This window comes from Cariama cristata, unplaced genomic scaffold, assembly GCF_000690535.1.
Source record: "Cariama cristata isolate BGI_N322 unplaced genomic scaffold, ASM69053v1 scaffold32340, whole genome shotgun sequence".
NCBI classification, from domain to species: domain Eukaryota; kingdom Metazoa; phylum Chordata; class Aves; order Cariamiformes; family Cariamidae; genus Cariama; species Cariama cristata.
Genome location: NW_009595819.1, coordinates 7,049 through 30,990, shown reverse-complemented (window position 1 = coordinate 30,990; position 23,942 = coordinate 7,049). Strand labels below are relative to the sequence as shown.

The 23,942-nt window shown below is 43.6% G+C and overlaps 1 protein-coding gene across 2 annotated transcripts in view; it reads left to right on the top strand.

Moving 5' to 3' along the window:
* The first annotated feature begins 347 nt into the window (after positions 1–347).
* SF3B3 (splicing factor 3b, subunit 3, 130kDa) overlaps positions 348–23,942 on the top strand; it is a 28,806-nt gene continuing 5,211 nt past the window's right edge. For both annotated transcript variants that reach the window (XM_009703577.1, XM_009703583.1), the window contains exons 1-20: positions 348–461; positions 898–1,224; positions 2,396–2,568; positions 2,932–3,073; positions 4,162–4,274; positions 5,056–5,193; positions 6,241–6,344; positions 7,603–7,768; positions 8,248–8,343; positions 8,877–8,949; positions 14,365–14,516; positions 14,919–15,074; positions 15,494–15,649; positions 16,364–16,507; positions 17,478–17,600; positions 19,025–19,179; positions 20,290–20,464; positions 21,077–21,282; positions 22,215–22,371; positions 23,776–23,901. In XM_009703577.1, the coding sequence (XP_009701879.1) occupies positions 392–461; positions 898–1,224; positions 2,396–2,568; positions 2,932–3,073; positions 4,162–4,274; positions 5,056–5,193; positions 6,241–6,344; positions 7,603–7,768; positions 8,248–8,343; positions 8,877–8,949; positions 14,365–14,516; positions 14,919–15,074; positions 15,494–15,649; positions 16,364–16,507; positions 17,478–17,600; positions 19,025–19,179; positions 20,290–20,464; positions 21,077–21,282; positions 22,215–22,371; positions 23,776–23,901 (2,952 nt within the window). In that variant the 5' untranslated portion in view covers positions 348–391. The remainder of the gene's footprint in view (positions 462–897; positions 1,225–2,395; positions 2,569–2,931; positions 3,074–4,161; positions 4,275–5,055; positions 5,194–6,240; positions 6,345–7,602; positions 7,769–8,247; positions 8,344–8,876; positions 8,950–14,364; positions 14,517–14,918; positions 15,075–15,493; positions 15,650–16,363; positions 16,508–17,477; positions 17,601–19,024; positions 19,180–20,289; positions 20,465–21,076; positions 21,283–22,214; positions 22,372–23,775; positions 23,902–23,942) is intronic.

Sequence of the window (23,942 nt, the reverse complement as noted above, 5' to 3'; positions counted from 1 at the left end):
AAATGAAGCGGCGGCATCAGTGAGGTGTAGCGGCGTGGGGCACCTCTAGAGGGATTCCCTAACTTTGGTTCCGGAACAACTAAATCTGTAAGAGAAATAATTAGCTGGAAGTCCTGATCAGTTGTGCGGCAGTAAGGAGCTGAGCTGATGCTCGGCAGCGTGGTTATCTTTGAGAGAGCCTTTTGCCTCGTAGTATTAACAAATACCAAATAATTTGAGCGGGGTGGCAGTCAGTCTTTTAATGTAAAGCGATATATGGAGACAAACAAGAGGGCAGCGATTCTCTCTCTGCATCATATGAAAGGCTTTCGTTTTGTGACATACGTATTTTTGTTCTACTTGTTGCAGACTCAGTGGAGCTACGATAAGGTGAAGCGAACCTGTTGCCAACATGTTTCTCTACAACCTGACGTTGCAGCGTGCCACCGGCATTAGCTATGCTATCCATGGCAATTTCTCAGGTAATTTTCTCCTCCTTTTACATATCTGGGCTTGAGCTCCCTCAGGTAGTAGAGGAAAAAAGATTTTTGGTTTTTTTATTTGGTTTGGTTGCTGAAGATAGCCTGCTTCAGTATAGCATTTTTTTCACTGGTATATTATCATTTGCTCTTGAGTGTGTTACTTGAGGTACTGTAACTTGTGGAAAGATAAGAGAAGTTTATCTTGATAATGTATAGATTTAATTTAGTATTTTGTCCACTTTCCTGGTCTATTAAAAGATGCACAAACAATACTAGTACCTAATGCAGTGAATCAGTTGCTTTGAATTCCTTCATAGTCACATAAATCTTCATGACTACTAAACCCCAAAGAGTTTATTTTGTTTCTTATAGTACTTCTTGCAGTTGCATGTTCTACTGTGTTGTTGCTAACTTCTTCATGTTTTGGTTTCTTTAGGAACCAAACAACAAGAAATTGTTGTTTCCCGGGGCAAGATCCTGGAGTTACTCCGCCCCGATCCCAACACAGGGAAGGTTCACACCCTGCTGACTGTGGAAGTGTTTGGAGTCATTCGCTCCCTCATGGCCTTTAGGCTGACAGGTGGGACCAAAGACTATATCGTCGTGGGCAGCGATTCGGGACGCATTGTTATTCTGGAGTACCAGCCCTCAAAGAACGTGTTTGAGAAGATTCATCAGGAAACCTTTGGCAAGAGTGGATGTCGCAGAATCGTTCCAGGCCAATACTTGGCTGTGGACCCAAAGGGCCGTGCTGTTATGATCAGTAAGTCAGTCTGTCAGCTTGTTTTCTCCTTACTTTTTTTTTTTTTGCTTGTGTCTTGTGGAGATTTATTTTGGAGCGAGTTTCTGCCAGGTATAATTGGAAGTGTTTCTCAGGCAGTTTATTAGGCTATGAGACCTATCAAGGAGAATGTAGACATTCAGAATAGTTCCTTGACACTGATGGAATGGCACAAATTAATTCTGACATTAAGCCAAAACAATTTGGAAAGAGGCCAGCTTGCTTAGCGGTGTGCAGAACCCTGAAGTGTGATGTCTGGGAGAGAGGTTGGGATTGCAGGCATCAGTGCTACAGCGTAGTCAGTCAGCTCCCGCAGCCTGAAACGACGTTATGAATTCATGTTTCTTCTCCAAAATGTATCGTGGAGACAGCTAGATGCATTTCTTGATCAGGCTTTGCAGGCAGAAGAACACTGGGGTGATTATATTTTTATTTTTTTTTTTAGTAAGACTTAGCATGAGGTGTCTTGGTGACCTGGTACGTGAACTTTCTCAGTTTGCCAAAGCCAGCTTTGTGCGATGCTGCATTCCTTCACGCTGAGATCGGGGATTTGTAATGATAGGTGGTTTAACAGTGCCTCTTCATATCGGGAATAACAATCGATACTGTTGTTTCCTTTCTAACCAGTCTTGTTTTCACGGTGAGAAGGTAGCACAGTCACAGTTGTGCCATTCATGCTGATAGTTGAGAGTGGTGTTCGTTATGTTGTGGATGCTGTGTATCAGGCAAGAATACATTTTCTCGGTTAAAATATTTCTGAGGAAAGGTCTCCTTGCCAAATGGCTTTAAATGATGGAACATCTGGCTGCTTCTTTCAATTTATTGTTCCTTCCCCGCAGTCTGTTCTCTCTTGTGTGGTGGAATGAGCAAGTAGATCTGCCTGTAGCTGTTGTAGATTGAGTATCAGGCTAGATGAAAGGGTCAGTTTTTAGCTTTAAAGAGCTGGAGTTGTGATTTGTGCTTGCAGCCTGAAACACTTAAAATGAGTCGTTCTAAGTTAATTGGTGATAGAGAGAGAAATACCAATGGTGAACTTCAGCAGAAGTAATGCTGATGTTCTCTTACTAAGTTATATATTGATATTGTACTGCAGGTATGGTCAGATTCGATCATCAGGTGATGTGCTTGAGGTGCTCTTGTCCTTGTCTTGCAGGTGCTATTGAAAAGCAGAAGCTGGTGTATATCTTGAACAGAGATGCTGCTGCTCGTCTCACCATTTCCTCCCCACTGGAAGCCCACAAGGCCAATACTTTGGTCTACCATGTGGTGGGAGTCGATGTGGGGTTTGAAAACCCGATGTTTGCTTGTCTGGAAATGGATTATGAGGTGAGAAGAACTTGATCTCCCTCTGTTGTCTTTTGAGCTTTATTGTTCATCTTCTGTTCTTAATCTGTCTGTGGAGGCGGGGAGCGTTGGCTGCTTTTGCTGTCTGAGGCAGTTTTCATTTGTCACGAGCTTGCTTGCTCTTTGTCTTGCCTTCAGTCAAAATAGGCAAGTCTCTTCTGTCTTGGTGATTCTTCTTAAATTCTTACTCTTTAATTTTCTTCTTCTGAACCTTTTTTGTGCATCTTCCAGCAAGTCGTCTTTTGGACTTCATTCTAATGTCATTCAAAATTGTTTCCCCATGCATCAGCTTTGCTCCTCCTTTAATACCTGTTTCAAAAGCCGCCTTCATTTGTTCTGTTTTAGGAAGCAGACAATGATCCAACAGGAGAAGCAGCAGCCAACACACAACAGACATTGACATTTTATGAACTGGACTTGGGTTTGAATCACGTTGTTAGGAAATACAGCGAGCCTTTGGAAGAGCACGGCAACTTCCTTATAACAGGTACTGCCCGCCTGCCCACTAAGTCATTTTCCCTGTGGATTTACTTGGTTTCAGTTCCCCAGGGAAACAGAATCAATGCACTTTACATCTTAGAAGTTGTTTCGATGGTAGCCTGAGTCATTTAGTATAAATTAATTGATCTTGGAGTCAGGTAATGAGTGGTGGTTCACACGTAGAAGTATGTAAGAATTCGTAGATGCGGCTGTGGTTTGAAAGTGCTCCTCATCTCTGTTCTTTTAGATGTATTCTGGGTGTTCTCTGGATTCTGAAGCTGAGAGATATTAACTGAAATTAGCTGGTAGCAGATGCAAAAAGCATATATTTCTAGGTAACGCATAGGTGCTGTGGTGCTCTCCTGCATGGGATTCCATCAGCTAATATGCATTCAGAAGGCCGTAGATGAATCCATGGCCTAAAAGCCCACTTAGGGGTTGGATGCAAAGCCAACCTAACACCTTTGACCTGGGAAACCGCTGCAGATTCCTCTCCAAGCACAAAGGAAGCTGAGCCAGGAGAGCATCCTTGTACGCTTGCCGTCTTGTTGCTTCTTCTGTAGGCAGCTGTCAGTAACCAAATACTGGGCTGGATCTGACCGCTAGTAGTATTTTAAAGAGATTCTTTTGTTAGGCTCGTGTCTCAATAGAAGCATTTTAAAAAAGCATACTCTAAAAATGAAAGCTATGTCAGAAAACTGTCTGGTGGATTTTTTTGACAGCAAGCAAACATGCCAGTAACCCAAGGGTTGTGTTTAATTGACAAGTTGCTAATGTGGTATTTTGGACACGTCTTGGCTTTCTAGACAAGAATACGGCAGGAATGATAGAAGTAAGCAATTTGTCTGAAGCTGCATCCTTCCTTTTTCTCCTTATTGGTCCCCCAGTTCCATCTGCCCTGTTCTCATGCTAACACAGGCAGCCGTACTCAGTCTTGTGTCTTCCCCTTCAATAAGAGCACGTTTGTATATGTAGGGTAGTAGAGAGCTCTGGAAACTGTGCTACTTTAAAGAAAACCAAAAGAAATATTCTGCAGGCAGTAAGTCAGATCTGTGGTTAGGGCTTTTCTCATAATGCTTCTCTTTTGTGTTTCAGTTCCTGGTGGTTCTGATGGACCTAGCGGGGTGCTGATCTGTTCTGAAAACTACATTACTTACAAAAACTTTGGTGACCAGCCTGATATCAGATGCCCAATTCCCAGGAGACGGGTGAGAATTTTGGGATTTCTAGCCTTTTTTTTTTTTTGATATTATCTTTATCAGTGCTAAGTGAATGCTTGGTGTTTACCTTTCAAGTTTAAAGGCATCAGAGAGGTTTTAGAGTAAGAAAAAAGGAGTTAAAAGTATGTTGGCCTATCATCTCCCTTACTAAGTGTTACCTGTGAGGGAGGATGGAGGTGGGCGTAGCCTGAAGTGATGAGCTTGGTTCATGTCTCTTCTCTGAGGTTTATGCTGGAGATAACTCCAAAGACTCTGATCAGGCTCCACTGTGGCAGTGCCATCAGTGTAAGATAGGATTACTTGAGATGGTGAGTCATGGTTGCCATCCTGTACGCAGGTGAATTTGACAGCTGCTCTGTTGTATCTAAGGCTGCTTCCTCCTCCTTTGATATTGCAAATTGTCGTGTGCTTTGACAGTGCTTTGAACACCTGCCAAGGTTCCGGTGCTCAAAAAACAGCTGTGTGTGGGTTGTAGCCCTTTCCTCTGTGTTTGGCTTTGATATGTGAGAGAGTTATCTGGGGAGGAGGGCAAAAAAGATAGGAGGGGTGATGCTTAGGCACAATGTCTTAGAAATGTATTTCCTTCTGTGGCAGAGATGTACCGAGGGTAACTACGGGTGTAACAGAGGGGAAGTGCTTTATGCTAAAAGCCTCCTTGCCTATTGTCAGATCTTAAGGCACCTGTGAAATGGAAATACTTCAGTCGGTGAAATCACATCTGCACTTCCCAGGTAATTCCACCAATGACCTCCGCTTTCTTTCTTGACAGAATGACTTGGATGATCCAGAGAGAGGTATGATTTTTGTCTGCTCTGCTACACATAAGACCAAGTCCATGTTCTTCTTCTTGGCCCAGACAGAGCAGGGAGACATCTTCAAAATTACTCTGGAGACTGATGAAGACATGGTAAGCATCACGTGACAAACAACAAAAGCTTTCATTGAGAAGAGTCCTTAGTCAATTGTTTTGATTCTCTAAAGCGATAAATATTTAATATTGTGGTTTTAGCTGTGTAAGGGCAGGTAGTTTATGTGATTTGTAATACAGTTGTAATACACACAGTTGTAACTGGTGTTTACTGATACAGAGACACAGCGGAAGGTTTGCAGAATCGTATGAGAATTATGCTGCAGAGTCACTTGGGCATATTTTAGATCTTCTGCAGGCAGTCCTTTCTTCAAAAGATGTAAAGTGTGGTCCGTGAAACTGCTACAGGGTATTCCAGAAACTAATTCTGGGGAACTTAGTTTCTCTTGATCACGGTAGGGGCTCTCTGTCATCTCTTAATTGAGTATTTACATACTGCAATCAATCTTTTTGCAAATTGAGGTAGCTAGCTTGGTACAGCCAATCCGTGAGTTGACATAACAGGCTTGAAGTGGCTTGCTGCTGCTTGTCCTAGTATTTTGCAATGAAAAGATCTCTACTGCAGTGAATCAGTTGGATTTTTTGAGTAAATGTTGAATGTTAGCTCCTCCTTCCTCTAAATGTGATATTTGGTACAAGGGATGGTTGTGTAGCATCTTTAAGTGGCTTAAGGTTGTGCTTGCATGTTTCACCAAGAGCTGTTGCGACCATATCAAATGTAGAAATTTACTCAGGACAGTTAATTTTTCATGTTGCCTCCCATTGGGGATTGGCTGGTGTTCGTTCAGTGAAGCAAACTATTTCTTTCTTTTAGACAGCCTCCTATTTTCACAGCTGTTTGTTTTTCCAAAAACCAGAAAGTCTTAGAATAAAACAGACCGCCTGATTTCTGCGTTCAGATTAGTCTACTGGATTTTGTGATTCATAACCTGCTGCCCTAAACTACAGATGCGGTTAAGCTTGGCTCACTCTCTTGCTTCCTTTCTTTGGGGAGGATAGCAAGGCAGCTTTTTTTTTTTATTATTAAATCACATATGTACAGCTCTAGTGCTTCGCTAGCACAGTCATGTCTTCCTCTGCTTTCAGGTAACAGAGATTCGGCTGAAGTACTTTGACACTGTTCCTGTCGCTGCTGCCATGTGTGTGCTGAAGACAGGGTTTCTCTTTGTGGCATCTGAATTTGGAAACCAGTGAGTAAACAGTTTTACGTCAGCAATTTTCCCCTAAAACAAACTGTTTCTGTTCAGGACTGCGAACTGACCCTTGAACTTACTGAACATATAAAGACAAAACCTCTGTTTTAATGGGTAAATTAATGCTTTGTTCACATGGCTTAAGCAGAACAATTGGGTTAGACTATGACCGAATGGGGGAATTTTCTTGTTGTTTGAACCCAGATTAGATGATATAGTGCAGACAACAAAAGATTACATGCTGTTGCAGTAGATTTTGGAAAGATTGAGCACTTGCAGTTCATACAGGGTCCATCATATATCTAGGTGAATTATTTTTTAATTAGTTTGATAGTTTTCATTGAACTTTTATGTGTTCTGGCCTACCCAGAAGTAGGTAGGGTTTGTTATCGGTAAATGTGGTCCTTTCCTTAACAACTGTATACTTGAGGGCTTTCTCAATTCATGTTTGGGGCTCTAAAATATTCTGAAGACTTTGCACACCTTTGAAGATGGCTTAACCTTGTCCAAGTCGGGGATTCAGAGGAAAGGAGATTTATGCTCTTTTTTTCTGACTTCATCTGCAGTCAGCCACCTGAGGGAGCTCCAGCCAGATTACTAAAGGGAATCGGAACTGGGTTGTATAAACCAAGCTCTTCAGGAAGCCATATTCATTTGAGCTTTATTAAAACCAGGAAGTAAATCAATCTGTCTTTCTGGTGTGGGTTTTTTTTTGTTTGGTTTTTTTTTCCCCCCCTCTGAGTTTAACTTGATTGTTGTGATATTTAGGCTCATAAAATGGAATAGGGAATGCGGTTAAAACTAGTGAGATGAGAGTATTCCAATAAAATAGATAGCTGTGGAGTTGCAGTCTTGGCTATTGGCCTTGCTGTTGGCCTCAGCTGTCAGTAGGTGCTTTGGCTCTAACACAAGAATATCTGAAAAGCTCAAGGGTAAACAGAGAAAACACTGAAACTTGGGGATACTTTGCCAGTGACAGGTACAAATGAGAAGACTGGGGGGAGGTGGTTGTGGTGGTGAATTTTTTGTGGTGTTTTTCTTTTTAGTTTAAATTTTTTTGCAGGCCTTTGATTTCCTTTAAACATCTTGTCGCCAAGAAGACAATCGCTGAGGCTAAATTTAAGTACCTGTATAATGTAGGGAAGGATTTCTCTCCTCTCCCTGCTGCCTGCTGAATATTTGGCTGAGCCTTTCTTAGAGAAGGCTACATGAGCTTTGCACTGAACATGCTGTTGCTCTTGCTTTCTGTCTCAAGTTACCTGTACCAGATCGCTCACCTGGGTGACGATGATGAGGAGCCAGAGTTCTCTTCTGCCATGCCTCTTGAGGAAGGAGATACGTTCTTTTTTCAGCCGCGACCTCTCAAGAACCTGGTGCTGGTGGATGAGTTGGACAGTTTGTCTCCTATTCTGTGTTGTCAGGTACGTTGCCGTCATTTGCAGAGGAATTTATCATAGATGCGTGATTCTTTCTGCTTTTCTGCGGAGCATTCGTGTGTAAGCGGAGTCACCAAAGCTACGTTATCTTAGGTTTCCAGAAATGCTGCTGTATACTAAATGCTGACAGAAAAGCAAGTCTGCTAAATTCTCAGACAGCTGTTTAAGACTGGTACCTGGCCTGGCAGCCTTTGATTCCTGTGGTGATAAATACCTACCTGGACACAGGGTGTCAGCCAGCAGTCCTGCGCTGCTCCTCTGTTGACCATCAGACCAGTTCTCTGCTCTGCAGTGAGTTTGGTTAAAACTCAGCGTTATTTCAGGGCAGCAGATGGTACACCCTATGGCATCCTCACTGTTTTCAGTGTCTGAAAAAGACATTCTTAAAGCAGTGGTTTAGCATATATAACTTAGTTTTATTTTCTCTTCCTGTGGATGTTGTTTGACACTATTTTTCCACGCAGATCGCTGATCTGGCCAATGAAGACACACCCCAGTTGTATGTGGCTTGTGGTCGGGGCCCCCGGTCGTCTCTGAGAGTTCTAAGACATGGACTTGAGGTAAGACTTCCAACACTTTAGAAGAACAGCTTGAGAGGTGAGGACAGCGGGAGAAAATCCTTGAAATAAAGGTGTTGAAATGAAGGGATTCTCCTTTTTCCATGGTCTGGAGAGCAACTTTTTCTAGGCTTGCTGCTTGGAAATAGAAGTGTTGCATTGTTTACTCTTACAGTCTCAAAAGCTTTTTATTCAGTTGACTCCAACCACCTGCATTTTGTCTCTTCTGATACTTGAGTGTATTGAGCTGGAATGTTCCTGGTGTCTCTGCCAGCTGCTGCTGCTGATCTGTTTGCTGGGGGCGGGTGACTTGTTTTAAAGCTGATCATCCAGAGCTCTAATGTTGCCGTATCATTGCTGAAATGTATTCTACCCTGTGGCACATCTGGCATGGGGAGAGAGAGCATCAGAATTGGGAATTAGTAGCTTTCCTGCCCAGTTGTGGGAAAGCTTAAAACCTGCTGGCGATTTGGTGAGTTACTGTAGTAAGTCTAAACATCCGTTTGCAGAAGAATCTTGTTCCTGTTTACTCTTAGGTATCTGAAATGGCTGTCTCAGAGCTGCCTGGTAACCCCAATGCTGTATGGACTGTGAGGAGACATGTTGAAGGTATGCAGTATTTTCCTAAAGGACAGGGAGGTGATAATATTTTTTTGATGTGTTTTCTTTGTTGTGGGTTTTTTTTGTTTTTCTGTCCAAGGAGGTAGGAAAGGTGCTGCATGATGGTTACGTGCTATCCCTAAAAGTTGTGTTTTGAATCAACAACCACCTGTTTGTACTTAGAAGCCACTCTCTGGTCCCCTAGAATTGTCACACTTCCCTTTCACAAAGAAGCAGCTGCCTGCAACTGCATCTATCACCCAATATGCTGCATCAGCTGTACATTTGCAACCTGAAGTTACTGAACTTCTCATCCTTTCCCACTTTCCCTAAGTTCTTGCTCCGACAGCAGCAGGCAATGATTATGCTTTTTGTTGGAGCGTACTCGCTATTCTTTATATGTGTGTTGACAACTACAGTGATCAGGTCTTTGTAAGAGCGTGGGATACAAATTATGGAACAAAGAAGATAAATCGGCAACAGTGTCTGTATTTTATTACTTAGCTCTATGCATATCTGCAAAGAAAACGGTCCATTTGGGCTAGGACATGCTCCCTATTCAAAAACCCAGCAGTGTTTTTGGAAAGAATGCTGCTGATTTTAGGAAGGTCAAGATTTGAAATTGGCAAAATATACTGGGTTGTAGGTTTGGGGTTTTGTTTGTTTTTTGTTTTGTTTTTTTTTTTCCTGATCTGAAGTAATGGGTTTGCCTTACTAAAGTACGAGACAAAATGTTATCCCTTGTCCTGCCTTTCTCTTGAGGGTGAGAACGGAGTTCCTCAAAACACCTAAAAAGCCTGAAATTAATCTCTTTTGGGTACTGACAGTCTCAGTGATTATTTCCGAGGCAGTGCTTTGTATAAATCTCGCAAAGACTTGCTGTAGGTTTATGCACTGGGTGTAGAAATGCCAGATTGTTGCAGTGGAGACCTTAGCCTGTATGGTGACATGGTATGTTGTTTTTAAGCAGAGTAGTGTGTCTTCCAGGGAATTTCAAACATTGCTGTGGGATTTTATCTTGCCATCTGAGACCTGCCAGCAATTCCTGTGCTCGTGTTCCGAGAGTTGTGTCTGCCTAAGCAGCATGGAAGGAGCTTTAAGCATGAAGTGCCTTCATGTTCCCCAGAAGTAAAAGGGTCAGAAGGAAAGTATTTCCACAGTTCATATAAAAAATACATGCTTTTCTTAAAAGAGGCATTCCAGTTTGTTAGAGATAAACCTTTGCTCCTGCCTTCTGGAAAAGGACTTGGTAACATTTATTCCCTCTGAGAGACGGAGGCTTCTGACATCACCTTACAGCTTTGAAACCTCTTCTCTTGGGGTTCCAGAGGATGACTTTTGACTTTTCAGAAGGTGGAGGATCGTTGTTAACCCACATGAAACAGTCCAGTCTCGCTCCCTCTTTTTTTTCCTCCTTCCACATTCTCCAGGTTCCATCATGAAGATCTTCTGCATGATTTCAGAAAGACTGGAACCTGTAGCTGCTACTTTTTGAATACAGATAAAAGCTATGGGAAACCGATCCCCGAGTTACAGCTCTTTGAATTCAGAACCGGTTTTAGTGGATTTTAATCAGAAAGACTGCAGAACCTTTTTGAACATGTACCTAATCTTGAAACAGCCTGATTTTGAGTGTTCAGACTGCCTGGCTCTGCGTTGATGCCACGGTGTGTGTGTGCTGCAAGGCCTCTGTAAGACACATAACAGGTTTGCAGCCTTCAAAACAAATACTAACCTTGGCTGGTACGTGGTGATACACACTACCAATACCAAGCCTTTTTTTTTCTTCCACAGGTGGCTGGTGGTGGAGGTGCTGATCACCACAGGTGTGTACCTACTGCTAGGGGCTACTGTACCGTCCCACAGGTTAACCACAGAGAGACCCAAAATCATGGAGCTACTTTTACGTTACGCTTTTCAGTAAATTGATTCTAGAAGCTGTTGTGTAGTTGGAGATTGTTACCTTTGTAGTTGAGTAGCTGGGGAGTAGAGAGCAACTCCCATTCCATCTTTACAGTCTTTGGGGAACAAAATAATTGACCGTGGCTCTGCAGAACGCTCAGTTTGTACTAAAATCAGAGGTGTGCGTTTCTGGGGTGTTTTCAGCTCCCTTCTAGACTGAGCATTGGCTCCCAGCTGCTTTGAACAGAGCTCCAAGAGAAAATGAAGCACCTCTAGGTATTGCTGGCATGCGAATGCCCTGTGGTTATGGGAAGCATCTGCCCATCAGACAGAAGTGGATGGGATTTGGACCAAAGCCTCTCTTGTAGTTGAATATCAAGGTCTGGGAAGCTTTGCTGTGGAGATAGATGCCACCTGAGAGCCAACAGTCTGCATTCCCTGCCTGGTGCTTGTGCGTGGAAAGCAATGTGCAGTGAGTCACAGCTGCAGAGTCTCTGTGCAGTAGTAAACAGAAGCCCAGGAAAATTTGCTGTCATCCCGTCAGTATCTTTTAAGCGAGAATAATCCTGAACTTTGTAACGGCTCATCCGTTTATTCGCTGAACTCCTCTGAGCTAGTGGTGACTGCGTTTGTATCGGTGCGAATTCAGATACTGCAGAGCATGAAAAATACAGTATCAGATGTGGACTGGTGTGTAGTGATGGAATTCTCATGGACTAACTCAAACTGAACCCATGACAAATAACAAAAAGGCCAGTAGTATAGAGTTCATGGACTGAAATGTGATGTTTTCATAACTGGTTGTGACATCTGCATGAAGCTGCAGAAAAGTTGTAATGAATGCGTAGGAGAATGAGTCCAGCTGTGGTTCTTCAGAGTCGTTAAAATGTCTCTGTTAGTTGCTGAAAGGAGCTAACTGGAGCAATTAGAACAGTAATAAGCATCTCTGAAGTCTTGTGTCTGCATACAAAATAATGTCTATCTCTTCAAAACTCTGGGCAGCCTGATGTTACACTTGGGATTGTGCAGAGCTAAGTAGCTATCTTTTCATATTAAAATCTATAGATCTTTTCTTTTTCTAACTGAGAATACTTCTCAGTGTGCCCAGGGATTTAGTCCTCTTAATTTCAACTAGGCTGCTATATTTTCTAAACCAAAATTGTATTATTTGAATCTAGATGAATGCGTCTTATTCACTGACTTAACGCTGGTAAATCAAACCCTTTATTTCAAAAGCTCCAGCAGAGAGGCATTAAGCAACGCTACTGGACTTCAAGGAAAAATGCACTTGTCACAATTACTGACACAAACTTAAAGGCACGCTTCAATGTAACTGTAAGCCAGTGGAAAAAAAGAGCTAGAAAAAGCATTAAGAGGTAGGAATGAGTTTTGATTTAGCGTAGAACTAAGGGAATCTGTTTTGCTTTCAAATGGGAGTTCTTTGTCCTGCTCTAAATCACATGGTTAAGCCTCCAGCTGGGACATGGTGGTTTATCATGAGAATGACAGCCCCCAGGGAGGAAAGCAGCAGCTCTCAAGAAGTTTGGAAAGCAAGGATGGTCTTTGAAATGGAATTTTTAGAACATCCTGTCTACAAGATATTTATGAATTAAATACTTAGCCTGTGAACTGCTAGAATTGCCATTTAAAGCCGTCAAAGAATTCTTGTAGACTTCTGGTGTCGAAAAATTCACGCAAGTTTGTAGGAGAAGCTGCTATTTAGTGTAGAAAATAACCAGTGTGCAATGGTGTACCTCTTACTGAACTCTTAGCGTGTGCTGTTAATGTTAGAGAAATTCCTCTGTTAAGCCAAGTGTTTAAATAGTTGGTGTTACTAATCGGTTTCTGTGTGCAGGTTCAGTTCTTGTTTTCTCATTTCCCCAAGCGGACCCGCGACTGTTTGTGAGGTTCAGGAGCGTGTTGGAGGTTATAGGCTGTGACCACTTAATAAAGTAATAACAGTTTATGCCACAGACCACTGTTGGAATTGCTTTAATTATACAAAGCTCTTCAGTTTGGTCAGAGCTGTGGTCTGTATACCAGATGTTGGAGAGAATTATGGGGTTTTTTCACTTGCGTATTTTCAGCTGTATGTAAGAACTTTCTGTTACAAACATGACACAGCAGGTTTGGCAACGCCTCTCTCTAAACAGGGCGGATAAGAAAAGGATCAGTTCCTGAAGCATTTGTTTCGGTTAACCCAGTATAGTGTCTTTAAGCTGCTACCTGTTATGTGCTGGCATCCTGTATTTGTCCCAGTGAGAGCTCTCTCTTTTCTTTCTCTGCTTAGAGAGTTACTAACCACTTCTCTATGTCTCCCACATTTGCAAATTATGGAGAAACTCTACTCGAGGGCAAAAACTCTGACAGCTCTCTTACACCCTCACCTCCACTAATCCTCTTGTGTTGTGGTGCATAAGTCTGAGCTTTGGGTTGAGTTGGGTTAAAATGGGCAATTTTTTCTTAAGACATAGCCCTTGCATGACAACAGCAGCAGAAGTGTTGTTGCTTCTCTGAGGCAATCTCCTTTCTCCACCGAGGCTCCTGGGTCCAGTTCCCAACAGACTTCATTGTTCCTGTTCCTTTTGTTATTCTGTTTTAATGAGACTCTCCTCTCCCCCTCTTTAATGCCTGTCACTTTCTGCAGAATGAAAATAGACAGCAATAAGCGAGGGCATTCCCTCTACCCAGTCCTACTACCCTTGTTTCCCACAAAGTTGCCCTATTTCCAAATGAGCTCTTAAGACTATTTTGATTAGCATAGCTCTTCCATGTCCAAGCTACTGGACTCTCCCAAGCTGTCCCCTTTGGGAGAAACCAGTACTGGAGATAATAGTTGCAATACTGTCACTTACTCCAGTAGAAGTAAAGGTTGATGCTTGCTGTATCTTAGAAACGTGATTGTTTCTTATCCCAGGAGACTGTACGGTTGGCTGGGTGAAGGTAAGCTAGTTGAGCTTCTGGCTGAGGGTAGAGCAGGCTAACCCTGAGCTTCTCCGCATCATTCTCTGCAGCCTTTTATTATGTGGAAACTAGGTAGAGACGTGGTCCTGCAACCTCCTGTTTGCAGAATCTGCGGTGCGGTATCTGCAGATGGGTTCCATGTGTTCAGGTTCTTGGAGTAGAGCATTTAATTTGACTTCATTGGGTGTTAAATCTGGATTTGACTCCTCGTGTGAGGTGGGGCAAGTGTCTTAAAGGCTTCGCAACCTTGTGCTGTTTTTGAAAAAAGTAGGCAGGAGTCTTGCTTGCCAGAATCCAGGGTTATCGTGAGTTGTTAGTACCCTGTATCTAGATCATCATTTGATCCCTGGCTCGATCTTGCGTTGTTTGGAGTCTAGCAGTGGCTGGCTTTTGGACAGTGTGTCCTAGAACGAACTTGCACAATACTGCCAGCAGATGTAATTATCACAGGAACTCTGCTGAAGAATAACTGCTAGACATCTTTCAGACTACTGATTTCCTTGGAAAGCCTGACGTTTATTTAATCAGCACCCTTTTTTCCCTGTCTCCCTTGACCAGATGAATTTGATGCCTACATCATTGTGTCCTTCGTAAATGCCACACTGGTGCTGTCTATCGGTGAGACTGTAGAAGAAGTGACTGACTCCGGATTCCTGGGTACTACACCCACCTTGTCCTGCTCTCTGCTTGGTGATGATGCTTTGGTACAGGTAATGGAAAGCTGCTTCTGACGTGTCTGTTTACGTCTGCCACTCTCTGCTTGCTGCACGGCCGTGGTTTCTACAGTACCGCAACATACGCCATGTCTAAAGGTGTGGGTTGGCAGACAGTGACATTTATTCAGCCTTTTCCTTTTTATATCCTGCTAAGTGAAACTGGACCAGCTGAAGATGGTCCTGATCTCCTCGGTAGTTCCTTGCTGTAGTTCAAAGATGAAATGCTTCCAACTGGCGAGTGGCTTCGTGCTAGTTCAGCCTGTTGCATGGCTAATGGATCGCCGCTACCAGGAGCGGTGCTTGCCTTTGGCTTTTTCTGTGTCACAACCACCGGTGAGATGGGAGTTGCGAAAGGATGGTAAATACAAAATTGATGTGACATTTTTTTTCCTTCAGGTTTATCCAGATGGGATCCGGCACATCCGAGCAGATAAGAGAGTAAATGAATGGAAGACACCAGGGAAGAAAACCATTGTAAAATGTGCTGTGAACCAGAGACAAGTAGTGATAGCACTGACTGGAGGAGAACTGGTTTACTTTGAGATGGATCCGGTATGTGTGTTACTGTTGTGAATGAGTTTGGAAGAGCAAGGCAGACTATGGGGCGTGCCAGTGATTGATCCTTGATCAGACCTGCAGAAAAGGTGAAGCGTCCTTCTAAAATGGATAGATCAAAGCTCTGCATATCTGCACTGTGTCTGTCTGAGATGATTTAATGGCTTATTAAAGTCTCTGAAGTTCATAACTGAGGCTGGAAATTGTGTACTTAGCCTATTGCTGTGCTGGTTCTTCCAATTGTAGCTTAAATAAGGCTGTAAAGAAATGGTTTAACTAAAATACAAAAAATCCAAAGCACTGTCTTAAAAAAAAAAAAAAAAAAAAAGAGGTAAGGGAAAGGTGTGGAAAGACGTTGTGGTGCTGGTTTGCCCTACTGGCTAGTTAATAAGTCTCTTGTGTTTTTTCTTTCTCAGTCAGGACAGCTGAACGAGTACACGGAGAGAAAGGAGATGTCGGCCGATGTCGTTTGCATGAGCCTGGCCAATGTTCCCCCTGGGGAGCAGCGTTCCCGATTCCTTGCTGTTGGGCTGGTGGATAACACTGTCAGAATTATTTCCCTTGACCCTTCGGTGAGTAGCTGTGCTGTTTCTGCCTCTTCTGTTGCCTTGAAATGTTCAGAAGGGGTACTCCTGAGGTGGGCTGCGTCTGTCCAAGCTGTCTTTTCGTATTCAGTTGGATGACCAGGAATGAGTAGCTTGCATGGCTTTTCTCTGCTGGCGGGGAGAAAGCATGGCCCTTGATCCTAACGTGTAACAGATTCCTTTGTTTGATCTAGTCTCACCTATGCCTGGAGGTTTAGCTGATGAGATATGAAAGTATTTTCTTCTTGTTTTGTTTTATTTTGGGGGTTGGGTTTTTTTTTCTTTTTTTCCTTCCCTGTCTCACTATTTATACCTGTAGTAAAAGCAGGCTCATTCTGCAAGCTGGTCAGCAGCAAAGCAGCATTATCATTCCTCTGCCTGCAACAGATGAGTGTTCAGAGGATGACTGAAGCAACACAAACTTTGCTCAGGTCTCTCCATGCTAAATAGCTGCAAACTGTGCAAGAACGGTTTGGAAGGATCCAGTTTATCTTCTCCAAACCCCAAGGCTGCAACCACTCCTGCTTGCCAAAATCCACAGAGCCAGCATCTATTGTGACTTTTTCTTTTTTTCCTGTGCTGAATACTTCTTTATGGAGATTTAAAAGAGCATCTTTAAGCTCTTTAAGAGGGAACTTGAATCCCCTCTTGCCGTGCCAAGCCTTGCTGACTGGTGTGGTACCTCTTTTCTGTCCCCTGCAGGATTGCTTACAGCCGCTGAGTATGCAGGCCCTTCCAGCACAGCCCGAGTCGCTGTGCATTGTGGAGATGGGTGGCACAGAGAAGCAGGACGAGCTAGGGGAGAGGGGCTCCATTGGCTTTCTGTACCTGAACATCGGACTGCAGGTGAGAGGTGCCTGCCGGGTTCTGACAGGCGTTTCTTGGTGAGCATTCACTTGAAAGGTGGCTTGCTGTAGTCTCCTTGTCACTGTGCAGCGCAACACGAAACCTGACTGTTCCCTCTTTGTTACGGTGTGCTTAACAACTGTGACTGGAGAATTCACTGGATGACTGCGTAGAGGTGCAAATTTCCCCATATGTTCCTAAACTTGAGACTAGTCAAAAGACAGTGTATCATCCCAGGCTTCACATTGGACAAATTGTGCTTTTCCTGTTGCAGAAAGAGGGCACGTTCTAAAAAAAAAAAAAAAAAAAAAAAAATAAAAAAAACAAACAAAGAACAACTGTCTGGGTGAAATGTTGTTGGGCAGTTCTTTAAAAACTGCCTGTAGGGCTGAGTGTCAAAGAAGTAACTGCCCACGACCACAGGCTTTAACTCTGCTGTTGCATGTTTTTTTGTTGCATCCAGTACTTTGTGATATTTGACCAAAAAATGTTGTTTTGACAATTCAACATGTGGTAAAAATAGTCAGAGCAGTCTAGGTTCTTTCACATGCCTCAAGTTTGTTGTCAGAATGCAAACTCTTTTTAAGCAGCGTGAGGTTTTTGGGCAAATCTGTTATACCAAGAAGGATTAGGATCTGGAATCAGCCCTCAGGTTTTTCGTGGCTTATGTGATGCACCAAACTTCTTGGTTAGGTTTTTGGCTTTTGTTTGTTTGTTTGTTTTGGGGAGGCGATTGGTTTGTTTGTTTTACAGTAATTCATTCCTGCCCCACAGGAGTGGGCAGGAGCTATGCTTTTTAATATTAAGAACCAGTTTAGTTACAGCGTGGTTGTAGAAGAGAACTGTGCTGGAAGCTAGGAAAACAAACACCTAATTCTTCAGAAATTGCCTGTCTGTTTTGAATAATGCCGGTAGCTAGTGTTTTCTTATCTGTAATCTTGATGTAACTTTTTGATTTGCTAATGTCAAGAATGGTGTGCTGCTGCGAACTGTCCTGGATCCTGTTACGGGCGATCTTTCCGATACCAGAACCAGATACCTTGGCTCACGGCCTGTGAAACTCTTCCGAGTCCGAATGCAAGGCCAAGAGGCGGTAAGTGAGGCGAGCTCTCAGAGGGGTTTAAATCCCAGTCACTGGGCGCAGCATCCCGGTTTTCTTTGGTGGGCAGGGTGGGGAAGCATCCCTGCAACACAGCAGGACGCTCTGGGTAAGGGTGGGAAGTAGAATGACTTCATTGTGGAGCTGCCTGGCTCACAGCTTGCTTTCACAAACAACCTCCTGTTCTTGTTGGTATTCCCCTTACTTCTTAGGAAGTAATGTGTAGTGCTGCCCTTCCTTCTTTGAACTAGGGCTCATCTGACTCCTAGGCTGTTTGCAGTGTGTCTGGAAAGCTCTGAGCAGATTCTTGGGCTTAGAGACACTGAGAAACCTTGTATTGCCTGCCGTCCTGCACAGGGATGGAAAGAGCCCTGTGCAGAAATCTTACCCCTTGACTGCTTGATGCAGTTGATGGTTGTCTCCTGTGCTTGTTGAGAATGGCTCAGCCATGGACGGCTGCCATACATGGTTCAAGAAAAATATTTGCAGGATTTGGCATAGAGGGAAGAATGTTTTTCATCAGAAGTGCCATTTCCAGCTCTTCTGATGTGGCACTGGGGAGATCAGCCACCCCCTGCTTGACTCATTTTTGGATGACACCTTCAGAGTTGAGAAATACTGCCGGTCAGCGTAGGGGGCTGGATCTGGGAATCTCAGTCCTGCTTTAATGTTATGGTACACTGGGTGAATCTCTTCTATTTTCTTCTGCCAGTCTGCCCACTGTAACTTGGAGATGAGGTGCTTTGCTGCTCCAGCAGAGAGTGCTTATAGAATAGCTGAGTGCTTTTATACTTTAAGACCAGTCTTGGTTCCTTGTCTCACAGTGTGGAGAGAAAAAACATAACTGCTTATGGCAGTAATTCCAGCTGTTGTTGCTCAGGCAGAAAGCAAGGTTGCACTGAAATTGATTTAGTCAGATTTATAAAGCTGAAGAGTTTAGAAGTCCCATCTGGTTTCTTTGTTTCCCGTAACTTGATTGAAAATAGGCTACTGATTATTTTAAGTAAGTTTCACTTAGAATGCTACAGCATTTGGGTTGTGGCAAAGCAGTGAATATTTATTTTAAAAGACCTGTTCCCATTAGAACAGACTATTGTTTAAAAAAAAAAAGATACGAAAGTATTTGTTAATCTTGGCTTTTACAGGTAACAGTTTTTATTGTGCCTCAGTTTGAGTATTCATTATCTTGATAATGCTTTAAAATCCCTCTTTGTGCCGTACGCAATTTCCAGATAAAACTATCTCTTGAAAGCAAGCAGTATCTCTGAAGGTAAGCTCTGAGCTGGGTGGAGTCCACTTGGAAGAATTCAGTTGTTCTTGGGGGTAAGAGTTCCAGCACTGTGCATCCATTCACATTGCAAGGAGTGAACTTGCCTCCATCCCCAGACCTAATAAATTTGTTGTCTTGTCTTTCCCAGGTGCTGGCCATGTCAAGCCGTTCCTGGCTCAGTTATTCCTATCAGTCACGCTTCCACCTGACTCCCCTGTCTTACGAGACACTGGAGTTTGCGTCTGGTTTTGCTTCTGAGCAGTGCCCAGAGGGCATTGTAGCCATTTCCACAAACACGTTGAGGTAAGAACTGATGAGGGAGAACGAGTGTTTCTGAGCCAGGATGCCAGGCAGAGGTAGGAGTGGTGAATTCTCACTAGGCATTCAGAAGGAAAGAGGTAAAGTGACTTACCTTAAGAATTAAAGTGGTTTTTGAGGTTATTTGATGATGGGTAATGATTTGATAGAAACACTTGGATGGATTTCAGAAAACAAATGGAATACAAGGATAGTTATGCTGTTGAAATAGAGTGCACTCCTCTGATTTGTATTTTCTAGCTTTTTTTTAATAACACATGTAATTCAAGTTATCCTTAAATTCTCTGATCCTTAGAGAAGAGGGAAGCCTTTAATAAATGCAAACCTGTAGTGTATTAGGATCTTGTGGTTTGTACTGAATTGGCTACTTTGCAGAAAATAAATCATGTGATTTAAGAAGTCAGAGGCATGACAGAGGTGTATTTGTTGCCTTGTTAAAGTTCAGCTTAGATATTAAAAAGATAAATGAGAAGAATAGGGGGGCACAAATTCAGGAGCTCTGCTTTATGTACTTGAACAGGCGCTTTTTTCATATCTGTCCTCATTGAAATATTGCAGCATTCACTGCTTTTAAAGGAGTCATTCTTTCTGGAGACACTTGTGGTTTTTAGTCACCAAATGCCAGAAGAACTGGCATTTCAGCTGGCAAGTCACAGGAAGAAAGAGTTGGCATTGCAGTTTTCGTACTGTTTTAAATAAAGTGCCTCGGAGGATCGTTTGATTATGTGTCAAAGTCTGTGTGACATTTAGATTCAGATGATGTGTTCCCCAAACATGCACTTTCCTCCTTCCATGTGTTTTTCATTCTTCTTGGGACAGACTTGCTTCAGTACCACTCAGTGCGCCGTGGGACAGTGAGAGCCCTCAAGTCAAGGACTTCACGCTGCAGAGCACACCTGTCCCACAGTGTAGGCTCCCGTTTAGGTTACTACTTTTGCTCTGCAGCTGTTTGTTAGTTGTTATCTGGCCCAAGAAAACTGCTGCTTTTCTCCAGTGCTAGCCATTTTCACAGACATAGAGCTCAACTCCAGTTTTGTTCTCTTGGACAGTTGCTTTCGGACTTTGTTCAACATGTGTCGTATCTTTGTCCCCCAGGATTTTGGCACTGGAGAAGCTGGGGGCAGTCTTCAACCAGGTTGCCTTCCCGTTGCAGTACACACCCCGAAAATTTGTCATTCACCCAGAGAGCAACAACCTGATCATTATTGAGACAGACCACAACGCTTACACTGAGGCCACCAAGGCACAGAGGAAGCAGCAAATGGCCGAGGTAATTGGGGTCGGGGCCAGGTACACGTTTCTGTTCTTCTGCAGCTGGAAATCCTCCCTGCCTGCTAGTTCCCAGCTGCCATTACCTGCAAGTTTTTGTGCCTTGTGTGAATGCAGGGGCTGAAGGGAGTGAAGATCTGCCTCAAAACGCAAATTTCAGCAGAATACATTACTTCCCAGTGCTCCTTTCTTTGCATGTTATTATGGCAGGCTTTGAGAACCACTTATTGGAGGACAATCGTGCTTGTGTAACACCATTCTCCGGGTTTTCTGTGACCGTTTGAGGATGTTTGGATTTCAGTGGGTTATTTTCTTCTCAGTGTTGTTTCCAGAGTTGTTGATTCCGAGAAATAACTCCCCAGCCAACTGCCCCTTGGGTAGGGCAGAACTGACACTGCTGTGCTCTGAGGTGCAGAGGCTCCCTTGGGAAATAAGCTCGGGGTGGGTGGAAGCTTTGGGATTTGGTGGCTTTTATGCCTTTACCGGCAGTCCCTTGCCCTGAAATACCTGGGTTTAGGGGAAACAGGGAGGTGGGATTCTATGCAGAGCATCAGCATGTCTGGAAAGTAATTCCCTGAGCTGTTCTTTTCTCCTGTCCTTTAATGTGCCATAGGAAATGGTGGAGGCTGCGGGTGAAGATGAGAGGGAGTTGGCTGCAGAGATGGCTGCAGCCTTTCTGAACGAGAATCTTCCCGAGTCCATCTTTGGTGCTCCCAAGGCAGGGAATGGACAGTGGGCCTCTGTTATCAGGGTGATGAACCCCATCCAGGGAAATACGTTAGATCTTGTCCAGCTAGAGCAGAACGAAGCTGCCTTCAGGTAAGAAGCGTTGCCAAATGCAGCAAGAATCTCTGCTTGTGACAAAGTCTTATGTGGGTTTTTTCCTTCTCTTGCTTAGCGGTTCCTGAGTTGAAATCCAGATGCAGCATGTTATCAAGAGACTTGAGGCTTGTAATTCTAGAAGTGCTTAAAACTTTTTGTCTTGCCCTTCCATCCCTTCCCACCCTGAGCTGTCCACACGTGACACTAAGAGCTAGTGATCCAGATGTGTTTGCTGGACCCCAGTACTTAAAAAACAATGTAGGGATGTAAATGACAGATAAGAGAGCTGGGAACAAGAGAATGTGTTGTTATCTCTCACTTCCCATTCTCATCCAGATAAGCTGAACCTAGATTAAATGGAAAGGGAGTGTGAGAGGAACTGGAGGGGAAGACTAACACAATAACAACGAAGAACAGCGAGTGCCTCAGCAGGTGAAGTGGAATTAGGTCATGCTAGTCCAAAAGGCTGAGTCTGCCCAATTTTGTCCAGGATTCTCAACCTGGCTGAACTAGGCACCAGGCAGGAAATAACACTGGAAGATGAGGAAAGTTTTATGTACCTGTCCAAATTGGAACAGCCTTTGAAAAACAGCTTCTAATGGAGGTTTGCACATTGCTAGGCAGTGTCCAGCCTGTGAAAGCATAAAAGTAATGTTTTGGGCATTGTGAAAACATAAAAGTAATACTTTGGGAATAGGTGACAGCTGGAGTATACTTTGGGGTTTTTTATGGGGAATGTGGAAGAATGGAGAAATCTGCATTAAACGTTTCTGCAGGGAGGAAAATGAAATGTCAGTGTTGGAAGGTTGGGCTGCTGATTCTCTGCCTGGCTAGGTTCAGGTTGTGTTATTGGGGAATCCAGTCCATGTACACAGTGTTCATTTGTGTCATGATCACACTGATCTCCTGACATGTCGTCTTGTCCCCAGCGTGGCTGTGTGCCGGTTCTCCAATACTGGTGATGAGTGGTACGTGCTGGTGGGAGTCGCCAAGGACCTGATTCTGAACCCACGCTCGGTTGCTGGGGGATTTGTCTACACCTACAAGCTGGTGAATAGTGGTGAGAAGCTGGAGTTTCTGCACAAGGTGAGAGGGATGACTGGGTCGTTTACAGGCAGAAGTGTTGGAATAGCTGTTACTTCACCCTGAATGATATAGTGATATTGCGGTATTCAGTGAATACTGGGCAAGATCATCATGCTGATGTTACACATTGGAAGCAGCTTCAGAAAAAATAAGCTGCCTCCTCCAAAATCACTTGGGACATCTTTTGCAGAGCTGAGAATTGAACACAGATCTCCTGAGAGACCTTACGTCCCAGTCTTTCGCCTGAGCTATGGTCTTATTTATCTAATTGGTAAATGGGAAAGAAGCAGTTTAGTGTTTTTTAATGGCCTGGTTAGGGAGGGGAGAGAAACAGCTCTGTTTCAGTTTTGGAATATGAGCTCAGAGAGCTGCTCTGAGCACTTGTTTACAAAGTGAATTCATACTTGGGTCACTTGAGCCCTGATGCTAAGGCTCTCAGTCCTTGGCTGGCCGCACGAAGCTGGTGTGAACTGTCCTGTTTCCTCTGATGCTGTTTTGGTTGCGCATAGAAATGATTAGTCGCCTAGTGACCAACTTGCTTGACAGGTCTCTGGGGCTTTAGTGAGGGTTTCGGCAGAAGTCTGTTAAAACAAAATTCTCTTTTCCTTCCCGCGTGCTTCCAGCACGGCTGAGATTTGAGCAGATGAGCACGTGGAAAGGAATGTTGTGGCTTATTCACTTCCTACAGTCCTGATGCAATGCGTGGGTTCAGTCCTGGACCAGGGCCTTTTCTGGTGCCACTGAACACCCACTTGGAAGTTGACAGAGGTGATGATGTGAAATAATTTCTCTTAGCCAGTGAAGCCAAGCTAGGAATGCTGGAAGCAAACTGGAAGCTCTCTACATGTTTCCGTTCTCTGCTGTGGTTGATCCTTTTGCATTAATTAGTAGTGGGAGATTTTTCAGCCCTGTCTGAGTTACTGGAACTGTGGGCACACTGTAATTGTTCAGATTTAACACTTTCTTCAGTGGCAGCTTCAGAGCATCTGTGGCAGATGGCTGAATTAGATTCATGCCTTTGTTTTAAATACAGACAATCTGGATGGATTTAGACAAAGTATGAAGTCTTTCTATTGGGTATAAATCAAAACTAAGAACTGAGGCAACAAGATCCTTGTCATCTTCTGCTGCCTGCCCAGCGTGGGGTTCTTACACTTCGGTTCAGGTGCACTGCCAGCAGTGTGCTGTCTGTGTAGTACTCAGAGCTCTCTGTGGTACGTGCTGCTCTCAGATGGCCTACAGAGGATAGGCCTCTTGCTCCTTTTGTACAAAAGGATTGTGATTAGCTTTTTACCTTGAAAGCCTTGGCTAACGAGCTTCAACCACACTATTAGCTGAATTAATTCTGAAGCTTGGTGTAAGGTTAAGTGTGGGGGTCTCACAGTCTTCCTCTTCCTTCTCTAGACCCCTGTGGAGGAGGTTCCTGCAGCCATTGCTCCGTTCCAAGGTAGAGTCTTAATTGGAGTTGGAAAGCTCTTGCGTGTATATGACCTGGGCAAGAAGAAACTGCTTCGGAAGTGTGAGAATAAGGTACTGGCTTTTGTTCTCAACCAGAGCTGTTAATTTGGAGC